The sequence below is a fragment of the Danio rerio genome, chromosome 23 (genome assembly GCF_049306965.1).
Source record: "Danio rerio strain Tuebingen ecotype United States chromosome 23, GRCz12tu, whole genome shotgun sequence".
In the NCBI taxonomy this organism is placed as follows: domain Eukaryota; kingdom Metazoa; phylum Chordata; class Actinopteri; order Cypriniformes; family Danionidae; genus Danio; species Danio rerio.
Genome location: NC_133198.1, coordinates 32,965,001 through 32,988,559, shown reverse-complemented (window position 1 = coordinate 32,988,559; position 23,559 = coordinate 32,965,001). Strand labels below are relative to the sequence as shown.

General features: G+C 34.5%; 1 protein-coding gene across 14 annotated transcripts in view; it reads left to right on the top strand.

Moving 5' to 3' along the window:
* The first annotated feature begins 3,140 nt into the window (after positions 1-3,140).
* Positions 3,141-23,559, top strand: part of ccdc187 (coiled-coil domain containing 187) — a 32,526-nt gene continuing 12,107 nt past the window's right edge. For 2 of the 14 annotated variants that reach the window (XM_073937914.1, XM_073937909.1), the window contains exons 1-7: positions 3,141-3,363; positions 4,385-4,466; positions 10,343-10,439; positions 14,228-14,290; positions 14,758-14,834; positions 16,288-16,417; positions 18,584-18,674. In XM_073937914.1, coding sequence (XP_073794015.1) covers positions 14,774-14,834; positions 16,288-16,417; positions 18,584-18,674 — 282 coding nt within the window. In that variant the 5' untranslated portion in view covers positions 3,141-3,363; positions 4,385-4,466; positions 10,343-10,439; positions 14,228-14,290; positions 14,758-14,773. Of the gene's footprint in view, positions 3,364-4,384; positions 4,467-7,753; positions 7,852-10,342; positions 10,440-14,227; positions 14,291-14,757; positions 14,835-16,287; positions 16,418-18,583; positions 18,675-23,559 lie in introns of those variants that run through there. The other 12 variants (XM_073937913.1, XM_073937908.1, XM_073937911.1 and 9 more) reach the window with 6 other exon arrangements.

The window sequence follows — 23,559 nt, the reverse complement described above, 5'->3', positions numbered from 1 at the left end:
CACTCTCTCATCTTATATACCCCACACTACCAATCATACCGAATGCCACGTTTTTATTGAACGTCTTATTTTCACATTTAGATCCCATTGCATTAATGCATCCATGAATAAATCGGGATCGCAGTGGCTTTATCACCTTTGAATCTCATTGACCTGTTTTACTGAGTTTGTAAATCGGGGAACACAGGTGTGCAAATGTCCTTCTATTAACTCCACGACGCATAAAAGTCTATTTTATGAACGTGTCAGCTGTCTTTTATGTAGGCCTTTTATACTGAAAAAGATGGAAGTATATTTCACAACTGATGCATAGGTAAAGAGGTTTTACTGGGGATTCTGGCTGCAACACTGATCCTGTCAACATTATATCAATTGGGGTGATAAAAGTGGAGAGCATCAGGAATATAAACTTGAGATTCAACACATTTGAATCAGCAACACATTTGTTTATCATCCATTGGTGAAGTCATATTAGCAATGCACATTTGACATTTATAAAAGCTTGGAGTGAAATCAGACAGAGCAGACGCATTATACTGTGCGTCACTCAGTTTTACTGCACTTGTTGATCTATATATGAAAGATTGATCCCATGAGGCGTTTATTTGCATGTATTGCTCCCAGCATTAAACAGTTTAAAAAAGAAAATAACAATTTGCAATGCTAGGCTGTTCAATATCAGATATTATCCCCCAATATTCAGAAAAGAAGCTGATCAATTTATGTTCTTGAATTACGTTATTAATTAAAAACAAAAAAAACTGATGACGCTGAAAAAATGCTGGGTTGTTAAATGACACACTCTAAAAAACAGTGAATAGCACTCCTACATTCACAGTGTAGTCCACCAGCTTAAATGGCACACTCCAAAAATGCTGGGTTGTTGTACTCTGACATTAGGGTAAATATGGACAAACCCAATGTTGGTTTACAGCAACACAACATTTTTTAGAGTGTGTCATTTAGTCTGGTGCAATACACCGTACATGTAGAACACATGGAAGTGTGAACCTTGCCTAAGATAAAGCAAAAAGATGATCTGGAATATTTGCCACAATCATTGATTAATCGTCTATGGTGATTTAATCTTATTGCTATATTTTTTTGTTGGACTGGATAAATGTGCACATGGTGAAAAGATGATTATTTTATGGTTACATTTTATGATTTTTATGTTTTTTTTATGGACAAAAACAAACAAACTATTACAATATATAATATAATATAACTTAATGTATAATATGTGGTGGAGCAGGCCGATGCAGTGGCGCAGTAGGTAGTGCTGTCGCCTAACAGCAAAAAGGTCGCTGGGTCGATCCTCGGCTCAGTTGGCGTTTCTGTGTGAAGTTTGCATGTTCTCCCTGCGTCGCGTGGGTTTCCTCCAGGTGCTCCGGTTTCCCACACAGTCCAAAGACATGCGGTACAGGTGAATTGGGTAGGCTAAATTGTCCGTAGTGTATGAGTGTGTGTGTAATGTTTCCTAGAGATGGGTTGCGGCTGGAAGAGCGTAAAAACTTGCTGGATAAATGCGTAAAAACTTAATGGATAAGTTGGCAAATCATTCCGCTGTGGCGACCCTGGATTAATAAAGGGACTAAGCCGACAAGAAAATGAATGTGGGGGAGCAGTGGGTAACACTGTTGTCTCACAGCAAGAAAGTCTCTGGTTTGAGCCTCGGCTGGGTCAGTTAGCATTTTTGTGTGGAGTTTGCATGTTCTCCCATGTTCACATAGGTTTCATCTGGGTGTTCCACTTGTAAGGGTGTTTCCCAGGGATGGGTTGTAGCTGGAAGGGCATCTGCTGTGTAAAACATAAGCTGAATAAGCTGGTGGTTCATTGCGCTGTGGCGACCCCAGATTAGTTAAGGGACGAAGCTGAAATGAAAATGAATGAATAATATAATATAATATAATATAATATAATATAATATAATATAATATAATATAATATAATATAATATAATATAATATAATATATTGTTCACAGCATTTAAGAAAATGTGCATTAAGTCCCACCTAATTATGTTTCAAGGTTTTTAAAATTTTTTATAAATTAATGTAATGGTGTATAATGATGGAAAATATAATTGAAAAAATATATAGCTTATTTATTAAAATAATTGTCATGGCCATTTCAATAAAGAGACTCTTGCTGATCAAAAGACAAGGTTTAATTCCAAAAAGGTTTTATTCTTTGCAAAGAATAGGTCCGACAGTCATACAGGAACACCGGTTGCTGCAGAGTGCACATAGGCTAACCAGCAGGTTTTATCTTCTTTCCCCTTCTTCAAGGCACACTGTCACAGATGACACCCAGTTCTGCTTAGAGCGTTCCTCTTCTGAGGATCAGGACATGGCTCCCAGGATTTGTGTTTATTGAATGCATATTTTAAAAAACAGATGACCCCCTTCTGAATGACCCTTCTTGTAATATGTTTTTGTACCATCTTTTCTTAGGAAGGCATATGTTTTCTAATATTTGGTGTTTCTAGTAAGAATGAGACGTTTTTTTAGAAATCAATGTTTTAGTAATAGTTAAAATGAATTTTTCCACCACATGATGGTAACTTATTTATTGTAAATATTTATCACCGTAGTCAATGTTCTATAAAGTACATTTTTTTTTATTTTTTATAATAATTTAATAATTATAAGGGGGGCCTGGTGGCACAATGGGTAGCCCTGTCGCCTCACAGCAAGAAGGTTGGTGGTTCAAGCCTCAACTGGGTCAGGTGGCATTTTTATGTGGAGTTTGCATGGTTTCCCCGTGTTTCCGGTTTCCCCCAAAAGTACAAAGACATGCTATAGGTGAATTGGGTAAGCTAAATTGTCTGTAGTGTATGTGAGTGAATGGGAGTGTATGGGTGTTTCCCAGTGATGGGTTGCAGCTGGAAGGGCATACGCTGTGCAAAACCTATCCTGGATAAGTCCCCGGTTCATTCCGCGTGGACAAATCTGAAAAGAAATTTAATGAATTGTTTATGTATTTAATGAATAATTAAATGAAAAAATACAATAAATGAACATGTTTATGAACATAAGCAGCAAGTAATGTCTTTAATGTTTGGTATGATTGGGTGAGCCGGTGCGATGATGTCATGGGCGTGCTGGTGGAGGGAGGGAGCAGAAGTTTGTCCGCTCAGGCTTACCATCCCTGTGGAAGTTTCATGCCATTGTTTCGTTGTCTTTCTGGTCGGAAACTTTGAAACTACGTAATTATAGTTCGCGTTTGGTTCAGAGACACTGCCAAATTCAGCTATGAGCTTATGAGAAGTGAGGCTTTTTGGTCGAGTAGCCCTAGTATGCAACATGTAGTTGAAGATACAAAGCGCATTTGTAGAGAAGAAAAGAGCTCAGAGACCAGGTAAGAGGCTGTTTGTGTCGCTGTGAATTATGTTTTCGGTGTCTGACGTTTGTTGGATGAATCATCGTGGTTAAAAAAACACGTGAGGAATGTGGAAACTGATCTAACGTTAACCACACAGTCCTCATTCATTTCACTTCTGCTGGTTTGTTTTTGTCGAGTTGTAGTTTCGTTATGTGTAGTTACAGAGCCGCATGCTACCTCGTCATGTTTTGTCTTCATATAGTGTTTGTTCATGATTTGTGTAAATGCATTATTGCAAAAGGTTTCATTCTACGATTAAGTAGCATATATACGTGTTTGTTTTCCTTTATTTGCTTTACGTGTTTTGTACTTTACACGTGGCTCAATAGAATGGATTAACTTTTTATTTAAAAGAAACGCTGTAAATGTTATATCTTTAATTCTTATTCAACACCTTGTTCAGAATGTGTTTTTAATTCTTGTTAGTTTTATATCTGTTGTAAATAATAACATTTTAAGTAATAATAAATCATGTTACTTTTGTAATTAAAAAATGTAGGCAATAAATTAGTGCAGGATCAACTTTGCATTGTAGTTTTCAAATTAGTTTAGATAAAAAAAGATTGTTAATCTTTGTTTGACGGTTAATCATCATCATAACACGCTCATTTAGCAATATACAATACAGAAACGCACATAAAATGATCATTTGCAATTCAAATGCAGTTGTTAAGGTAAGTGCCGAGCAAACTTTTTTCCCCCTGTGGATTTATTGAGGTAAAAGTTGGTTTAAAATTTGCACATTCTGACTTTCTCCTTAATAATAAAACTTCACAAAATATTCTTTGCCACTGTTGTACTTTGATAGTCATTTGCACCTTATATAATTCCCCTGTTTAGAATTTGCAAATAATACTTTCTGAAGGGAAATTATTAAGAAGATAAACTGTGCGAATATAAAACCAACTTTACCTCAGTATCTATTAAGACATGTGAAGTGATTAAATAAACTACTTTGCTTTTGTGAGGGACTAAAATCTTTCTTTCGTGAATCTAGGTGTTGCTGAATGCCATGAGCTGTTGAGCAGTGATGGCAGAGCTGGAGGTGGATCAATCCAACCTGCCCAGAGTCCAGGAGGGTAAGAGAAAGTTACTCATGCACATGTCTGTGTGCGTTTGACACTGCAAACAAACATTCAGGGGTGCCCAAACTTTTTCATCTAAAGGGCCAAAAACCAATCTTGATAGAGGCTAGTGGGCTGAAAGTAAATAAAGTTGCCATGGGTAATTTCCTAATTTATTTTCATAGATGTATACATACACTAGCTATCACACATGGACCCTAAGCATGCGTCAATAGCGCTGCCACATTGGTACAGTGCTCCCAGGACAAAAGTCATTCAACCGCACTAGTCTAGACTAAAGCCAATCTGAAGACTTAAGCGCTGTGTGCGGGTGTAGTAATGAGCAAACAAAGCACAAACATAGAACATTTCATAGGTAAGATTTCGTTGTTGTTTTTTTACATTTTTGTATATTGTGAACTTTTGTGCTAATCAAGTAACATTACTGATGACAATAGTCTCTTACTGCATTGAACATAAGGCAAAGTAGCAACAATTTGCACTAAATTCAAGGCTTATACTAGTTTTGTTAAATAAAATAAGCAAACAATGTAAATGAAATATGACAATTAGATGCTGCGGTGCTAGAAACTTGTATTATTGTTGATTAAGTAAAGGAGTCGTTCATAACGAAGATTCATTCACAAACTAATCACTACCTCCGTTAGAATGAGTAGTGAAAGCAGGAAGAGGGGGTGTGTTTCAGAACACAGATTAGATCAAAATAGGTAGGATAATACAGTTCCATTCACACAAACACATGCTCTTTGTCAGCAATGCCTGTGCGGTCACTTATCCATCGATTTAGAAAAGTGATGTAAAATTATAATTTTCGTAATTTAAGAAAATATTTGCATACTGACCACTGGGAAAATTCCAGATCGTAGATGTATGTATGTGTATATCTCTGGCTCTGGATGGCCACAGTCCTCCACTGCACCTTGGGCCCGCATTCATTTCAAAGGAGAGCTGCCCTGTACTAAAATGGCAGCTATATTGACGCATTTCTTCCAATAGACAACAACAGGGTAGACGACATCTAATGTAAATATCTATGATTTATTTAATAAGGTTTAAAAATAACTAGAAAACATTGCTTCACATTAACTAATGCAGTATTTATTTTACATTTTATGACAAACTTACAACAGTAAAAACAAAACAATCTAATTTATGACAGAATTTCAATCGTTTTTGCCTTGTTTTGCTCTTCTGCGTAGTCCTTTATCCGTAGAGTGACAGTATTTACATTTTAAAAAATGAGATTAATTTGCAATATTTAATTGAAGCATTTAATTTCAGTTTCCTTTTTTGTAGCTCAGCAATAGAACAAACAAAAATGGTTACATCAAAATAGAAATGATGATCTCTGTACAAAAGGAATTCACCCCAACCCTCTCCATCATTCTCACTTTTCTCTCAGACGGGGTGGTGGGTCAAATCAAAGGTTACGATGGGCCAACTTTGGCCCGTGGGCCCTACTGTGGGCATCGCTGTTCTACATGATACATATCCATGGCTTGATTGTTGATGCCGTGTGATAGGCAGAGATAGACTAGTCATATTTCATGTTCTGCATGTTTTTGCATCTGACATCTGATTATCATTCCAGACATCTGCTGTATCTCTCTGAAGTCTTTTTTTTTTCCATTGGAGAAAGAAAGAACCTTTCCATATGGCTTTGTTTGCTCATATTTTGTCTCTTTGGTTCGAGTCCTACATAAAGGAGCTTGACCCAGTGTTTCTTTTGAAGGGGGAAATGTTGGTGATGATTTCCCTTTCCGTTCCCATTCTGTACACAATGAGTTCATTGTTTTGCTTTTGTATCTTTATGCTTAAACAAGCTCTAGATGTTGAACAAAGACCCTATTGGACCACCATACTGCCTGCCTGTATCACCCAATTAACTAATGCCTGTGTTTTTATATACGTGTGTTTTACTGTTCCCATCGGGCTTATACCCTTTTAACATGGCCTGTGAGCAACAGTGTTTTCATTTCCTCAGTTTGTTTTTGGTACTGGTTCCCCAAAGCATTGAGAAATAAATATATGTTAGCGAGCCGTCTTTGTCTTCACTCGTCTGTTATCGGTTCCTGTGGATGTGTTTTTGCTCTTGGTTTAGTCTTGGGAACACTGTCTCTAAATCGCAGATCCCTTGAGGAAAAGCAGCCTCTTTCCTCTCTGCACTTTAACCCCTTTGCATTGCTTCTGTTTTCACTGACCCTTTTTCCTCTCGGTGCTGTGAAACCTTTGCCCAGGCAGATATTTATATATGTCTGGTTGTTGCACACTTTGTTTATGCTACCATTCAAATGGCTGGTGTTGGCTTTATTTTCTTTGAAAATATTTTCAAAAGGAACATTAAATTAGTTAATAGTGGCAGTAGAAGTTTTACTAAAATGTCTATTTCAAATAAATGCTACTTAAAAAAAAAAAAAAAAAAAATTTTCCACAAAAAAAATAATAAATTTGCTGCAAAAATTATAATCTGTAATAAGAAATGATTCTTGAGCATCAACAATAAAGAAAATTTAACTTCACGTGAATAAATAAAACAAAAAAATTGTATTAAAAAAAATACATTTGTATTATTACAGTACCGTTTATTTTGTTTATTTTAATTAATTAAAATGTTGATTTTATCACAATTTAATTTTTAAAACATTGTTTACATTTTATTGCTGTATTTTTCCTGGATGTTTAGCATCTTTGTGTTTATATAACTTGTGTATTATTGTTTTTTGACATGCAGAATTAGATTCTGACGTGGCAATAAAAACAGCATTTTTTTAATTGTATTTCAAGTAGCATATACCATATCAAGTCTTTGACATTTTTGTACGTGTTTTGATCAATTAATTAATCAATCATTCATTTATAGAGCACTGTAAAATCATACCTAAAACACAATTAAAACACAAGCAATAGATGTAAATAATGTAGCATCATTCCAGTTTCTACTAAAACATTTCATCCCACTGTCTGTCTCAATCTCTGTTTTTCCTGCTGCAACCAATGGCACTTTATCTTATCTTTTAAGTGAGTGAGTGGCCTTCAAGAGATCTTGTTTTCACAAAATGCATTCAAACACACGTTTTGCCTGCCTTTTGTAATATGAGCGTGTTTTTGGCGTGGCTTGTGCAAAACTAGTTAGACAACTTTCTATCCACTCCCTCAGTTCCATCAACGCTTCAGCCAGACACCTGAATGTTTAAACGCAGCACTACCAGAACTGGGCCAGTAGCTTCAAACCCCTCCTCCTAAAATGAAATATGTAGTGCAGGTTAGCAGGTGCTTAAGCTGTCCAGAAGAGTCCCTTTTAAAGTGACATTTAACACAGGTGCGCTCCCTCTACCTCCTGGCTAGACTAAAATGGATGAGACATTCAGCGAGTGAATCTGTAAGTGTGTGTGTATGTGTGTGTATGTTTTTTTGACGGTGCAAGGTTGTTAGCAGTTCTGGTGTATCTCTGCTATTGATAAAGACGAGGTGAAATCCCTAGCATTGGCAAGATTATAACAGTAGGTGGGAACTTGTGTCAGCGCCCGAACAGTCTTATCAGCTTGGGTGTAGTGAAGGACACATTAGTGTTTAGAGAGAAGAGCAATGTGTTTTCCTGGTATAATCCAGCTGTCAGTAGCATATTCTGTTGTTCTAGTGTTATCAGGATTGTGTTGGCTGAGAGAATCAAGCCTGATGTTTTCAATTATTAGCTGTAGGCGTATGGGCTTGGCTAGCATGCTAGGATAGGCTACACACGTCTTGCGCTTCTTTGGAGCGGTAGTTATAATTATTATTTGGATACTGAAAATTGATAGCCCACTATTGCATATTTAATTTTTTTAATTTTAATTTCGTAAATGACTAGATGACTAGAGGCTTGATCCTAATTAAATTGTTTGGAGTAGGATATGAATAATGTTGTTCTTGGCTAGCATGTTTGCTTAGGCTGCACGTGTCTTGTATTTCCTTAGAATGGTAGTTATGATTATTATGGAGATTGATTATTTGATAATTTAGCAGATAGTCCTGTTTTGGTAGTTATATTTAATTTAATTTGAGTTTGGAAAACAGTGACTAGATTTGAGCTTAATCCAAACTAAATTGATTGGACTGTGATGTGTAATCTTAAAATAATCTGTAAAATATAGTATAATATAAATGCTTGGAGGATGTTTAAAATATTTTGTTTCTAAAATGTTTACAGATGACAACTTTATCAGAACAATACTCTTACATACAGATCTGCAAAAATGACTTAAATGCTGTTGATTACCAGTGGTTAGCGATGTTAGTTGGTACACTGGGATTTTTAAGTTTAAGATCTTCAAATGTTCAGAAACACTGTTGTGAAGTGTGCATTTCGAGTTCCCAAAATTTTGCCAACTGCCAAGACCCATGCAAGGTTTAATGGTTTCTTTGAAATCGTGTTCAAATACCATAATTGCTTCTTCATGCATTTTGTAAATTTGATGCTGATGTAAAAATATGTTTTTTGTGTGTGATTTTACAACATTCAGAATATGCAATTAGTTTTTTTTTTTTTTTTTTCAGTTGCTGACGTTCAGATCTTACTTGCATCCTTTTCAATGCCTTAAAGCATGCGCGCGCGCACACACACACAAACACATATATGGTTGAAGTCAAAATTATCAGCCCTCTTGTGAATTATTTTATATATTTTTCAACTATTTCCTAAATGAAGTTTAACAGAGCAAGAAATCTTTCATAGTAATTTCTATATTTTTTTTTCTTTTAGAGAAAGTCCTACTTTTTTGTCAGATAGAATAAAAGCAGTTTTAATTATTTATTTATCGTTTTACAATATAACAATTAACACAATTAACGAAAGGAATATTTAACATTAAAAAGCATCAGAGTATACAAATCTAAAAACATACATAATCAAATTCAGTAAAGCAGAAATCAAATAACAGCAAATAAGTGGTCAGTGTGATAACAATGGGTATTATCTACACTGAAATTATTTAAGTTAAGTGGTTGTAAACTATTTATTTGGGCTAAATTTAAACAAATTAAGTTGAACGTTACTAAATTTAATTTGTTTGTTCAAATGCATCCATTTTGCAGACATTTTTTCAGTGTAGGCACAGCTCAAAGGGTTTATAAATGGTCCAACATATTCCAGGTTTTTAAAAATACGTGTGTTTTGTTATTTAAACTATATATTAAACATTTCAAATGCAGCGTGTCTATTAAAATATTTTTGAATTATTTAAATGGAGGGTTTTACACAATACATTTACTAGATACATAAGAACTCAGACTTATCCTTTTGGTAGATCTATGGTCTGATACTTCAAGTCTGGCTCAAAAAGATATATTAAAGGAATCTTGTAATATCTCTTTCCCAGGATTATTACAGAAAACATTACTACAGTATCCCAAAACTGATTTAGCTTTTAATAAAATCCATTTTTAATGTTTACAAAAACATTAAGTTCAATATTTTTGCCTCCTTAAGCAATTTATTTTTTAATTGTCTATAGAACAAACCATTATACACGTATTTGACTAATTACCCTATCTTGCCTAATTAACCTAATTAACCTAGATAAGCTTTTAAATTGCACTTTAAGCTAAATATTATGTTGAAAAATGTCGAGTAAAATATTGTGTACTGTCATCATGGCAAATATAAAAGGAGTCAGTTATTAGAAACTAGTTATTAAAACTTATGTTTAGAAATGTTGTGAAAAAAATCTTTCCATTAAACAGAAATTTGGGGAAAAATATACAGGGGGCTAATAATTCAGGAGGGCTGATAATTCTGACTTTCACTATATATATACAAAAATGACTTATAATTATATACACACACAAACACTGCAACTGTTGATATTAGAGTTCTTGTCATCCCCTATCCCCAGGCATAGAGTATGTTGGCTGCTGAACAAAACAAACCAGCTACTGGGTCTGCAGAGCCTCCGGACGTCTCAAATGAGGACAAAGAAACTGACCATTACTGTATGTTCTTTCCTTATCTGTACACTTTCCTTCTGCCTCTCCAAAGTAAACAGCACAATCTCACTATCCTCCTGCACAGCTTAACATCTTTTTTTCTGCTGCTGGCACATCTGGAAAGCATTCCTCTTGAGTGCAGGCGTATGCATGTGTGAGTGCGTGTGTGTGCTCGGGTCAGTGTGGAAGTGTGAGGGCATTGTTGGGAGGTGCTTGTGTAACCTGATATGGGTTATCGCAACCTGCAGCAGGTGGGATCAAGCAGGAAATACATTTGTCTTGTTGAAACAGTGGCATTTATATTTGGAATACCCCGAAGAATGATTATTTCTCTCTGCTAGCACTTTTTGGGGGTGAGTAGTTTGCCCCTACCAGACGGAACGGTTAAGGCTCGCAGCTAAACATAGATTTCCACCAGCTGCTCAGGGTCAGGGGTTGTGCTGAAGTCAGTATGTCTCCATTAGGATATTATGGTCCAGCCACTCTAATTCAGTATAATTGCTCAGCCCATCCTGAAGTAAAGCAGATGTGCTTTCATTTTAGTGTTTCAGTCTTGCTAAGTATGAATCCAGGAGTTGCAGTGATGAGGCGGCTCTTGATTTAGGAAAGCACTCACTTTTACTGCTCTCATAGTCTGTAATGTTCTCGGTCCTGACCAGCAGTAAAGCCTCAGTCTCCAGCTGTTGTGTCAATTACAGACTACATACTCGTTGCAACTCCCTGTATAGCTGAATTTGAGGTTGCTTCTGACTATATTTGAAACTGGTGTGCACTGTTTGCAGATTTCCTGCTGGGCGGTGCAGTTGGTTTTTTGGATTTGCCATCATCTTCTCTATGGGATCCATATTTGTTGTGCGGTAACACTAGTGACAATGGCAGTCAACACAAATTGATATAAATAGTTTTGTTATCAATAGTGCTGCAAGATATTGGAAAAATCTATCATTGCGATATTTATTTATTTTGCGACATATATTGCAATATGAATACAATATCATCAGATAACTTAAAATCTTTATTTGGAAAGAATTTACAATGTTTGGGATTGATTGGGATGATTCTGCAGTGGGACTGCATCTCCATAAAATCTAATAATATAACAATTTATAAACCTTTTGGGGTCCCCTGACACATTTTCGATGTGGTCTGTGCTATTTGTAGAGCATTTCTGTGTTTGCATGTGTTGTATTTTCATGCATACCAATCCATAAACCCAGTCAAGAAAATGATACAATTGAAAAAGGTTTTTTGGAGTCTTAACATACTGTTCAAGTATAGTAACTGAATGATAAGAATGAAAATAATTCAATAAAGTTAATTGTTGTTAGTCACAAATGGTACAATTTCTTATGCCTGGATGCTTTTACAAACTCAGCATTGCATGTCCTGCGATGCATTGTGATAGTATTAGTGATGCTAAAGCAGTATATTTTGCAGCCCTAGTTTTCATCCACCTGTTTTATGTGCATTTGAGGATATAACAGAAAACGTTGGGTATAAAACAAAAGATTTACTTAAATTGTAAAAATTTCATTTTCAATTTATTACTAAAGCTTGATGAAATGCAACTAGTGTTGTGTGCCGAACAAAACAGATAGTAATTTAAAACATGATCAAAACATAAAGCACACACATAAAAGGGAGCTTTAAAAATCGTGGAAGTTAGCCAGATGAAATAGAAATGTTTTCAGTCTAGATTTAAAAATAGTGTTAGAGCAGTTATTATTTCCACAGGAAGGCTGTTCCATATTTTTGGAGCAGCTATGGCAAAGGCTCTATTCTACCCTCCATTTTGCTCTGTAAACCACGAAGAGCCCTAAATTGGCTGACCTAAGAGCTTTTGAAGGTTGATGTTTTATCAGCAAGTCAGAGAGATTTTCATTTTTTTTCGGCTTTGTCCCTTTTAATGAGGGGTTGCCACAGCGGAATGAACTGCCAAATTAATCAGCATATGTTTTACGCAGCATATGCCCTTCTAGCTGCAACCCAGTTATGGGAAGCGCTCATACTCTCTCATACGCACATACACTACTGCCAGTTGGTTTATTCAATTCACCTATAGCGATGCTTTTAGATTGTTTGTATGTCATTTGTTAAGGATATGTTCTGGGTAAAATAATGTTAAGCTTATTTGATTGCTTCAGCTAGGGCTGCACAATGTATCATTTCAGCATCAATATTGCAATGTGCTCATTCGCAATAGTCACATCACGAGCAAATGCAACATTAAGTCTGGTTTACAATTTATCAATTAGCAAGTATTTTTAAGACCATGTGAGGGTTTTAAAAGCATTCTGGCATAAGAAATTGTACTTTTTAAAACTTTAACAAATAGATAACAATTGAATTGTTTCTAAAATAGTTTCTGCAGTATTATTTTACATGTGATGAGTAAATTTCTGAATACCTAAATACAGTTTGAATCATCAGAAAAAAAAAACAAGCGCTGTTTATTTAGTTGATATCTTATTCTTATGTACATTTATTTTTTTTTTTTTTTTATAAATTTGCAACAACTTAAAAAAACTCTCTTTTCCCATTGTCATTATGGGATGTTGTGTGTAGAAATTTGAGAAAATAAATAATTTAATCCATTCTGGAATAAGGCTGTTACATTAAAATAATGTGGAAAAAGTGAAGCGCTATGAATAGTTTCCAGATGCACTGTATATCGCAGAATAAAAAAAAAATATTGCAGTGTTTTTCTAATATCATGCATCAGCAATATTGCACTGTTTTTGTTAGTCTGTCTTGTTTTGTTTTTATCACATCAGCACCTTATATCAATATACAATGCAATACTTTCTCCATTCGCATTTGTACACAGCATCTTATAACCTGTATATTTATAACAAATCTGAACATACAACTCAACATCCAGATTTCTTGACTTAATGCATCTCTGTTTAATGTTTATCGTCTTTTTTTCATATTTATTTTGTGTTGTCTCTTGTCACTTTATGTACACTGGAAGCTTCTGTAGCCAAAACAAATTCCTTGTGTGTGTGAAGCACACTTGGCAATAAAACTGATTCTGATTCTGATACTACACTATTACTCCTAGCATCAGCAATATTACTAGAAAACAATAGTTCTTCATCCATCTAAAACGGCAGTCTTACCACTTCAAGGACAACTTGGGAAAATTTAGTACATTTACGGAGACAAAAAATGCAGTTTTCATATTTCTGCTTTTAAACCAATGAAAAACTTTACCCCCTTGACATTCTAAAATGTTGTTTGGTTTTATAACTTAACTTGGAGACAAATTATTGTCAAAACAGATTCCTTTTAAGATTCTTTTTCAACACAAGCTTTCATGGGATGTGTAGGACTTAAACGCGGTGTTTAAAGTGAAATGTGAAACTTACAGGGCCAAAACCACAAGTGTAAATTTGTTTTGAACTTTCCAGGGTCAGTTTTTGTCATGCAGACTATTATTATGGCTTCATAAAATTTGAGAGTCTTGTTTTTAAAATTGGTAAAACTTTAAGATGCAACTTACTTTATTTGTTATGAAATATGAGACACGAATATAGTTGTTTAAACATTTTTTAATGAAGCTTTAAATTGCTTTTTTTTTTAATTGACCACTTAAAGCATGAAATAACAAGGCTCAAATGTCTGCATTGTCTCCAGAAATAGCTTTGAATGTGTATTATTTCTAGTTAAAATAGTGTACATACTTAACTTCTACTCTCTGAATTGATCCTTAAGACAACTGATGAAAGTTCAGAAGCTTATCCTGTAGCCTGAAGTTTTGGCCAGTTGTATTGACTGCTGTTTCTCTACAGTGTGCCAGTGTTTTGCTGTACTGGAGGATGGAGCTTTAGCTCATAATCTGCAAGAGCAGGAAAGTAAGTGCCTTTTCCCCTTTTTTTTCTTGTGCCACACCTAAAGCAGTGTTAACACAAGCTTAAAATGTGTTTTCTCTGCCTTGACATATTCAACCATCTTTTTTGTACATTTCCAAAGGGTGCTGGTATTCACACATTTAGAAATACAAGAGCATGTCAGTACAAAAATAAACTCAAGATCTCAAATCTGAGTCTGTAAAATTGAAATATCCTGAAAGATCTGAGTAGGTAGCTGTATAGAGAACAGAGATTGCCAAATTAATATTTGAGTTATGTTGGGCACACACCACAAGATAAGCAGGCTGATTTTAATTTCCTATTTATGTTATTGTTCAAATGACCTTATCAGATTTTTTAAGGCATGAGGTGTGTTAAAAGTGGCTTGGAAGTATGTTGGAGGTGTTCCAATCATTCATTCATTCATTCATTCGTTCATTTTCCTTTGGCTTATTCCCTTTATTCATCAGGGATCACCACAGCGGAATGAACCATCAAATTATCCAGCATATGTTTTACACAGCGGATGTCTTTCCAGCTGCACTAGGTACTAGGAAGCATCCATACACATTCGTTTACACTCATACACTATAGCCAATTCATTTATACCTCATGTCTTTGGAAACCCAAGTCAACATAAAGAGAACATGCAAACTCTACACAGAAATGCTAACTGATCCAGCCGGGGCTTGAACCATTGACCTTCTTGCTTATTGTTTAATATTTATGATTCATGATTGTTGAATATTTAAGATTTATCATTAGAGCATCTCTGATATTCTTCTGAGGAAATTAAGGAATCCTGAAGTGTAAGGGAAACCCTTAGAACAAACTGGATAAACTGGAGATTTTCACAGGAAACAAACTGTTTAGTTATTTATCAAATACAGCTGCTCAAAATTAAATGGATACGGACAGCAGAAATGAAGGATCAGCTTGTCCAATTGTGGCTACAGCCCGAATGTTAGTTTATTTATTCACCTATTTGTTTGGTAAGTTTATTCTCAATTCTTGAGTGATTTTGCAAAATGTCCTGTGTTTATATGTGGTACAATTTTGGTCTGTTCTGCCTTTGTTACATTGTGGCATATCACACACTATAGAAGCAAAATGGTGAAATCTAGGATTTTTTTTTTGTCCTCTTGTTGGTGCTCTCTAGCGTTTTGATCTTTATAAACTGTAATATATATATATATATATATATATATATATATATATATATATATATATATATACACACACACACATACACACACACTAACACGTATACAAAACTAATGTTTACAGTGGGCTTTTTAGTGTTTTTTTATTCTATTTCTAAGCACTTTTCTTTTATTGACAACAGATTCATGTTTTCTAGTCAACTGAAACTTAATTTGCTATCACTTTAAACCAAATTAAACTCATACTTGTTGACAAAATGTTAAACTTTTTTTATGTATATAAAATATTTGATGTAATTTATAACAATTCCAACAACAATTCCAAAACTAACACTTGTGCTAGTCTTTTTTGCTTTCCGGTGTTCCTTTGAAACCCTTCTTTTGTTGAAAATTGATTGATATTTTCTAGTATTATGAAAAACTGCATAAAAAATATACAGTTGAAGTCAGAATTATTAGCACTTTGGTGCGTTTTGCACTCACACTACAAACGTACCGTGCCAAAGCCCAAGTGAACCGCTCTCAGGCCCAGGGCCTGGGCCGGCCAAGTGAACCGTGCTTGAGAAAAGATTAAATAAATCAGTTATTAGAAATGAGTTATTAAAACTATTATGTTTAGAAATGTATTGAAGAAATCTTCTCTCTGTTGAATGGAAAAAATAAACAGGGGGACTAATAATTCAGGAGGGCTAATAGTTCTGACTTCAACTGTATACCCTTTACTGTCACTTTTGACCTAATGTAATTCATCCTTGTCATTCTCATCACACATTTTAAACAGTAGCATTTTTTCCCCATCTGCTTTACGATAACTTCTCATGTTGTGTCCTCCACCAGTCGAGCAGTACTACAGCTCAAATGTGGAGAGGAGTCAGCTGGTGCAGAGGGACATCAGAGTAGCCAAGAGACTGCAGGATGAGGAGCAGCAGAGAGTGCAGACGCCACAGCATCAGACCACTCGTCAGCTGTAAGATAGCAAACACACCGTCTATCAGAGCACACCATATAAGATATGACAGTTTACTCAATATACTTATATAATATACCTATATACTTTATATGACCATTCAGGAGCTGATAGCATGTCCAGAGTCCACCAGTTTCCCATGTGTGTGATAGTCCATGCATTTCCTTGTTACATTAAAGGGATAGGTCAACCAAAAAAGAAAGAAAATATACTCGCCCTCAAGTGCTTCCATACCTTTAAGGTCTTATTCTTTTGAACATCAAAGATATTGTGAGGAATTTTGTAGACTTTGACATGCTTAATAATAAAAAAAGTATTAAATTTAATGACTATTGATTGACAACATTCTTCAAAATATCTTATTTTGTATTTGACAGAAGAAAGACACTCAAACAGGTTTGAGATAAGGGAAGGTTGGACTTAAACCATATCACAATATTTTCTGGTGTTATTGCAATATTAATGACAACATAATTCATATTTAATTACCCAAAAACAGAAATGCTCTGTATTTTTAGAGATAAGTGTTCGTTTGTTGTCATTTGTATATTTTAAAATGTTTGGTCAATTTTTATTTATACGATTTATTATGTTTATATTGCCTACTACTGCATTCCAATAGAGCTCAACCATAATCAAACACACTGAAACAGCTAATCTAGCTTTTCAGAATCATATATAATAAACCAGCAGACGTGCTAAAGTATGTTAAAAAATAAACTTTGTTCCCTGGCACCCACTGTCCTGCAGAGGTTTTTATTTATTTATTTATTTATTTATTTATTATTCATGAATAAAAATATACAACTGCAATCAGGAGATCAATATAAGAGGAGGACTATACAAGTTACGATAACTGCAAAGAGAAAAGAGACTAACAAAACAAAGGAAGGGGTAAGTTAATTACAATAGTATAAAAGTGTATGAAAATAAAAAAAATTAAGAGGATTACAGGACATTTAACTAAATCAAGTCAGTCAATAGACAATAGCTCTTCATATAGAACAAAATATCTGACACATTTTTTGTTCTTCCACATACAGAAAGATTTGAATATCTAGAAATTGTTGAAAAGTTGGAATTAAAGCCATGCATTTTTCTTTGTTTAAAAAATGTCCAAACAAAGTAAAAAAGGTGAAAAGAAAATATTGAGATTTATGTGCAGATTCTGAGTAATAAAAAAAATTAAACTAAAAGAATGCGAAAAGGTAGAAGGGGTGTTTAAATAAAGATACAATTCGAACCAAAACTTCTTTACAAGTTCTCACACACACCAAATAAATGTATTCTCACTCTTCTGCAGAGGTGAAGATCTCTGAAACAGTGTTGTGATCACACACTGTAACGTTATTTCTGTTCCTTTCATACTGGACGCTAGAGGGCGCCATCATGCATAAAGTACATATAGATTTTGCTGAGCAAAGAGGTTAAGGCTTAAAGAAACTGAAAAATACATCAAATTTAAAAAAAATAAAATAAACAAATGCTTGTGGGATTATCAAAACTATTACTTTTTTTCAAGCCATACTGGGTATTGTATGACAAAGTGTATTAATAATTTAATGCTAACCTAGCTTTTATCACTCAAGTGAATGCTGTAAAAGGTATGATTTCTCATTTTTCTCATTCTGTGAAATGAACCATATTTAGCCACAAAAGGAGGATTTCAAACAGACTGTAGTTATGAAGTGAATTTAAATTTATGTCAGAAAATCTGTTTCTTATCAGGATCATATGGCAAGGCATAAATACACATGCTAATAAATCATTGCATAAACCGATTGGAGGTCTTTTTGTTATTATGATGTCTGGTTTTTATCGTGGGCAGAATTTTAAGCAGTATTGCAAATGATAAGATTAAACTGTCCTTTTAAATGGTAGTTATTATGCAAAAAATTGCTTTACAAGGGGTTTAAACATCGTTTTGAAGGTAGAGCTGGGAGCTCAATCTCATTTTAATTTAAAGCAACGGTCACCAAATCGGCACAATTTTTATCATAGTCTATAAGGGGCAGTTTCAAAAATTTACGGATAATTATTTGTTGGTTATTTTGAGCTAAAACTTCACATACACACTCTTAGAGAGTTATAATAGGTGTATTTTAAGTAGAACAGACATTTTGTTCAGTGGTTTTCATTTGCTCAAGTATGTATTATTCTCCATAGGGAGGAACGGGATTCCGAATATGCACGCATGATTCAGGAGGAGATCCAGCGGTGTGCTGAGGAGGCTCGAAGGAGGGAAGTTGAGGACGAGGTGAGTAACACTAAATTTCACCTCTTCTGTTTTTCATTTGCACCTCTGAGCTCGTTTGTCTGAGGGATCTAATGGATCAATAGTTAATGAGTCACAGTGGGACTGCATTTTATTGAGCTAGTCTCCTGTAGTTTATAAGCGCTGACTAAGACCACACAGGAATGAGCATCAAACTATTTTAAAGCAAAAAGTCACACACATACTGCGCATGAATCGAATCCAGATGCATTTATCTCCACAACAAGAGGCCAAAGTCTTCTCCATCCGTAAATCACACGCAAAAAGGGTGAGTGTGGAAATGTTGCACTCCAGAAATGAAAGGAAGTCTTTATAGATTTGCAGCTTTTCTTGCTGGGGGTTCGGTATGAAGCATCCTATAAATGTTAGAGCAATTACTTGTGTTGGAGGTGTTATGGTGTTGTTATTTGAAGTTCAGTCCAACCCCTGTTGTGCCCTAGAGCTTAACTTGTGGTTGGTTTAGAGTGGGCTGGCCATGTTGCAATTATGCTGAACATGGTTTAGGGCAGAGGTTTCCAAGCTTTTTCATATGAAGGGACAAAAAAAACTAGACTTGATTGAGGGCGGTGTTCTGAAGAAGGTAAATCTGCCATATGGTGATTTTTCTCATTTATTTAATATATAAAAATAACTAAAACGAATTGTTTTATATTATCTAATGCAGTATATATTTTACATTTTATAATGAACTTATTTTAGTAAAAAAACAAAACAATCCAATTTATAACAGAATGGAGTTAAACTAGTCAAGCTGCTGTTTTTTTTGCCTTGATTTGGACTCCATTATCTTCTGCATTGTCCTTTTTCTGTCCTCTAGTAATGGTTTTTATATATTTTTTAAATAATTATAGTTACAGCTTTTAAACATTTATTTTCAGTCTGCTTTTTTGTAGTTCAAAAATGAAACAAACAAACAAAAAAAGTCATGATCTTTGTGTTAAAGGCATTCATCCCAACCCTCTCCATCATTCTCACTCTCTTCTCATGTGGAATGGAAGGCTAAATCAAAGGTTACAATGGACCAACTTTGGCTCTAGTTTAGACTTTTTTTGGTTTAGTTTTATCTAAATATAATATTTCAAAATGTAATTTTTTTTTAAGCTTTTAAAGTTTAGAAATATTAATTAAGTGTACTCATCCGAAATGTTTTTGTGATTTTTCAATACATCACTTGTAACAGATTGCAGTAAAGCAAACATTTGAAACAAATGCATTTTTAAATTTTTCCTGTTGTGGGTTTTCTTTAAAAGAAACACAATCAGAATGCTGAATATCAAAAAATCTACATGTAAATCTGCAATAATGTTTCCTTTTGCCCAACTGAATATCTACTGTTCTTATTGCAGTACACACAATAGTTAATATTTCTTGGATCAGTAAATGAACCATAAATAATTTCTCATAAACTGTATTTTAAATAATTGTTTATTATTTTATATAGTTTTGGTGTATCAGTACTTCTGCTTCCTGTTTGTTCATGTGTTAAGTGAAGTTTATTTATAAACTAATTTCGAGAGGGGGACGTGATTGATTAATCATAGCTGGTCCCGCATAAACTAACGCATTGTTATTAACTAGAAATATGTCATGTGCCGCTGTGCATAGAGCCCATTGAATCATTATATAATTTTAAAAATTAGGTATGTAATAAGTGCATGACTTATGTTTGTCTCCTACAAACTGACAAATGAGTTAAATAATTGTCTTGATCTAAAACAGAAACTCGCTGTCGCCTCACAGCAAGAAGGTCGCTGGTTCAAGCCTCGGCTCAGTTGGCATATCTGTTTGGAGTTTGCATGTTCTCCCTGTGTTCGCGTGGGTTTCCTCCGGGTGCTCCGGTTTCCCCCCACAGTCCAAAGACATGTGATACAGGTGAATTGGGTAGGCTAAATTGTCAGTTGTGCGTGCGTGCGTGCGTGGGTGGGATGCGTGTGTTTTCCCAGAAATGGGCTGCGGCTGGAAGGGCATCCGCTGCGTAAAAATGTGCTGGATAAGTTGGCGGTTGTGGCAACCCTGGATTAATAAAGTGACTAAGCCGACAAGAAAATTAATGAAGAAAATGGAAACTTCTAACAAGTTGCACAAAGCTTCTTCCCAGGAAAATAATTAGCTTTGTTGAATAGTTCTCATTTTTCAGTGAACCTTTGATTAGGGAATATTTCATTGAGTTGTTTGAAAACAGACGCAAGTGAGAGTCATGAGTTATTCAGCTGGAAATTGTTGACTCTGCAAGGAGAATAACTGAGTCAGAGAGTGGTTTGATACAGACTGTTATCATTAACAGATGATCTCCAAGTCTGAGAGTCATTGTTTTGACTAATTCTGAGCTGACTAAGTTTTTATAGTCCTGTAGGATTCTTCATGACTCATAAATTTATAGTGACACATAATCTGCTCCTGCAGGTATTTTTTATGGTTGTAAAGCAGGTCTTGGCATGCCTGATTCACTGCAGAAACTTTATTTATTTATTTAATTATTTTTTGCCTTGTTTTGTAGTAAGTTTATCTGAATGTCTTTAACCTATTAGCTGTCAGTGATTAAGCAAATCAACAGGTTGCTATTCTTCCTATAGTGCCTGAACAAAATCTTGTTTTTTATAATATTATCTTCAAGTTTATAACAAAGATGGGTTAGAAAATGTGTTTTTTATTATTTGTTATTCTTTTTATTTTGTAGCATTTTTGATAGCAAAATATTTCATGAAGTTTTATGTAAATAAAAGGATTAGCAATATTTACATTTTTTACTTATCCTTTTTTACATGCTCCAAAGCATTCAGAAGTGTGCACAATGGTTCATGTTTATGCCTCTGTTAATCTTATTATAATAAAAATATATACTTTATATATTTTCAGAGATTTTTTGGAAGTTTATCTTACCCTTCAGGTATAATTTTCAAATAAATAAAAAAGTTTATGTTTTGGTATGTTCACTGGAATAATTTGTATAATTTGTGTCCCTTGACAACAAAAGCCTAAGATGCACTTGTATATTTTTGGTCATATTAAAATACATTGTTTGGGTTAAAAAAATGTTAATTTCATGCCAACAATCATTAATCATTAATCATTGTGCAAGAGCTGTATTAAAGGTGAATATTGTGCAAAAGTTATTTAAGGTTAAATCAATCAATGCAACATGATTGTGGTACATCTATAGTAAGCATTATTTTCCTTATTGTGTTATAAGATAGAATTTGGATAAAGTGTCAGGTGCATGAGAGAGAAGAGTGTTTCTACAGGTGTCAAGCCCACTTACCTGTATGAAGCACAATTTGAAATGCACAATGATTCCAAGAGACATGGAGTGATTAAGAAATATTAAGTAAACATGTTACTTAAAGACATTTAATAAATTTCATAAAAATTTGAGATCTCGGCTAAATATTTTCCTTTCCCAACCATACAGCTATGAAAAGCTTTCTTGTTCCGCTTTTATGTGATGTTTAAATCTCAAGTTTAAAAAAAGACAACTATTGTCACATTTGTTTGTTACGTTTACATTTAAAGCAAGGTATATTGTCTGAAAATAGGCTATTACCTAGCAGTGTTTTTGTCTCAAGTTTATCTGTCTTTATTTTAAATTGTCCTTAATCTCATCATTAAATATTATGCTTTTTAAAAAATTAGCCTTATTAAAATATCAGCCTCCAAGTTATTGTTTAATTAATATTTACTAACAGCTTTGAAAAAAGTTTAAATCTGTGAGACATTTTGTCATAAAATGTCATTCCACTGCATTAATTATGCATATTTACACTCCTGCAGCCTGCAAGCCTGTGAAGCACAAGGTTGCATCTAAATATCTCCACACGCTGCCCCTGCTGTCCTATCAGAATCATACAGGAGCAGTGAAGAGCGACGTCTGTTCGCACTCTGCAATTTCTTACTGTTGAGTGCACAAACAATCATGTGGATAGAAGATTTTTTGTATATTGAGTATATTGATTTTTTTTGGGTAGGAGTTTAGGTGGCAGATAAGCTGGAGTCAAACACCATGAGACTGGAGCTGGTCTCTGTGTGAGGCAAAATCTGACTGTGGATTTAATTCTGCTTGTGTTGTGAATTCGGAGAGGTCAATGAAGCAGGCTAATTAGTAGAAAGATACCAGGATTTGATGGTAACCGACATGGGGTTAACCCTGCAAATGTTTTTTGATTTCCACTCAAAGCATTTAGAGCATGTATGGCATTACACAGAATTCAAGTTGCAAATTTTTCATTAAAAGTTTTTTTCAAAATTAAACTGACTTTGCATTTTGCAATATATACATTTATACACGTTATTTCCACTACCTAAAATTGAAAAAGTAAAGACATGCATTCAGGTCTCACAATAAATTCAAATCTTAAAAATGTGCTTTTAAAATACATTGAAAACAGTAATATATTTCTCTCAATTCTTCCACGTTCCGTTTTGCACCCCCTTGTGGCATATGGGTATTAAACTTTAAAGGTATAGTACAGGGGTCGGCAACCCAAAATGTTGAAAGAGCCATATTGGACAAAAACAAACAAAAAACAAATATGTCTGGAGCCCTAAAAAAATGTAAAGCCTTATATAAGCCTTATAATGAAGGAAACACATGCTGTATGTATCTATAGTAGCTATATTAGCCTACTATAAAAATGACTAAGTTGGCTACAAATGCATAATGAGCCTTCATGATTAAAAAGCCACTGAAATCAGGTGGTTGGTTTTTATTTTGTTGTCATTTAAACACTTCAGCACAGCCTCTGGTCTTTCAGTGATATTAATTTGATCATTTCTTCTTGCGGCCCATCAGTGTTCACATACCTGCATAAAAGCGCATTGAATATCGGTCACATCACAGGCAATTGAGTATGCTGGCACTGAATTAATGTCC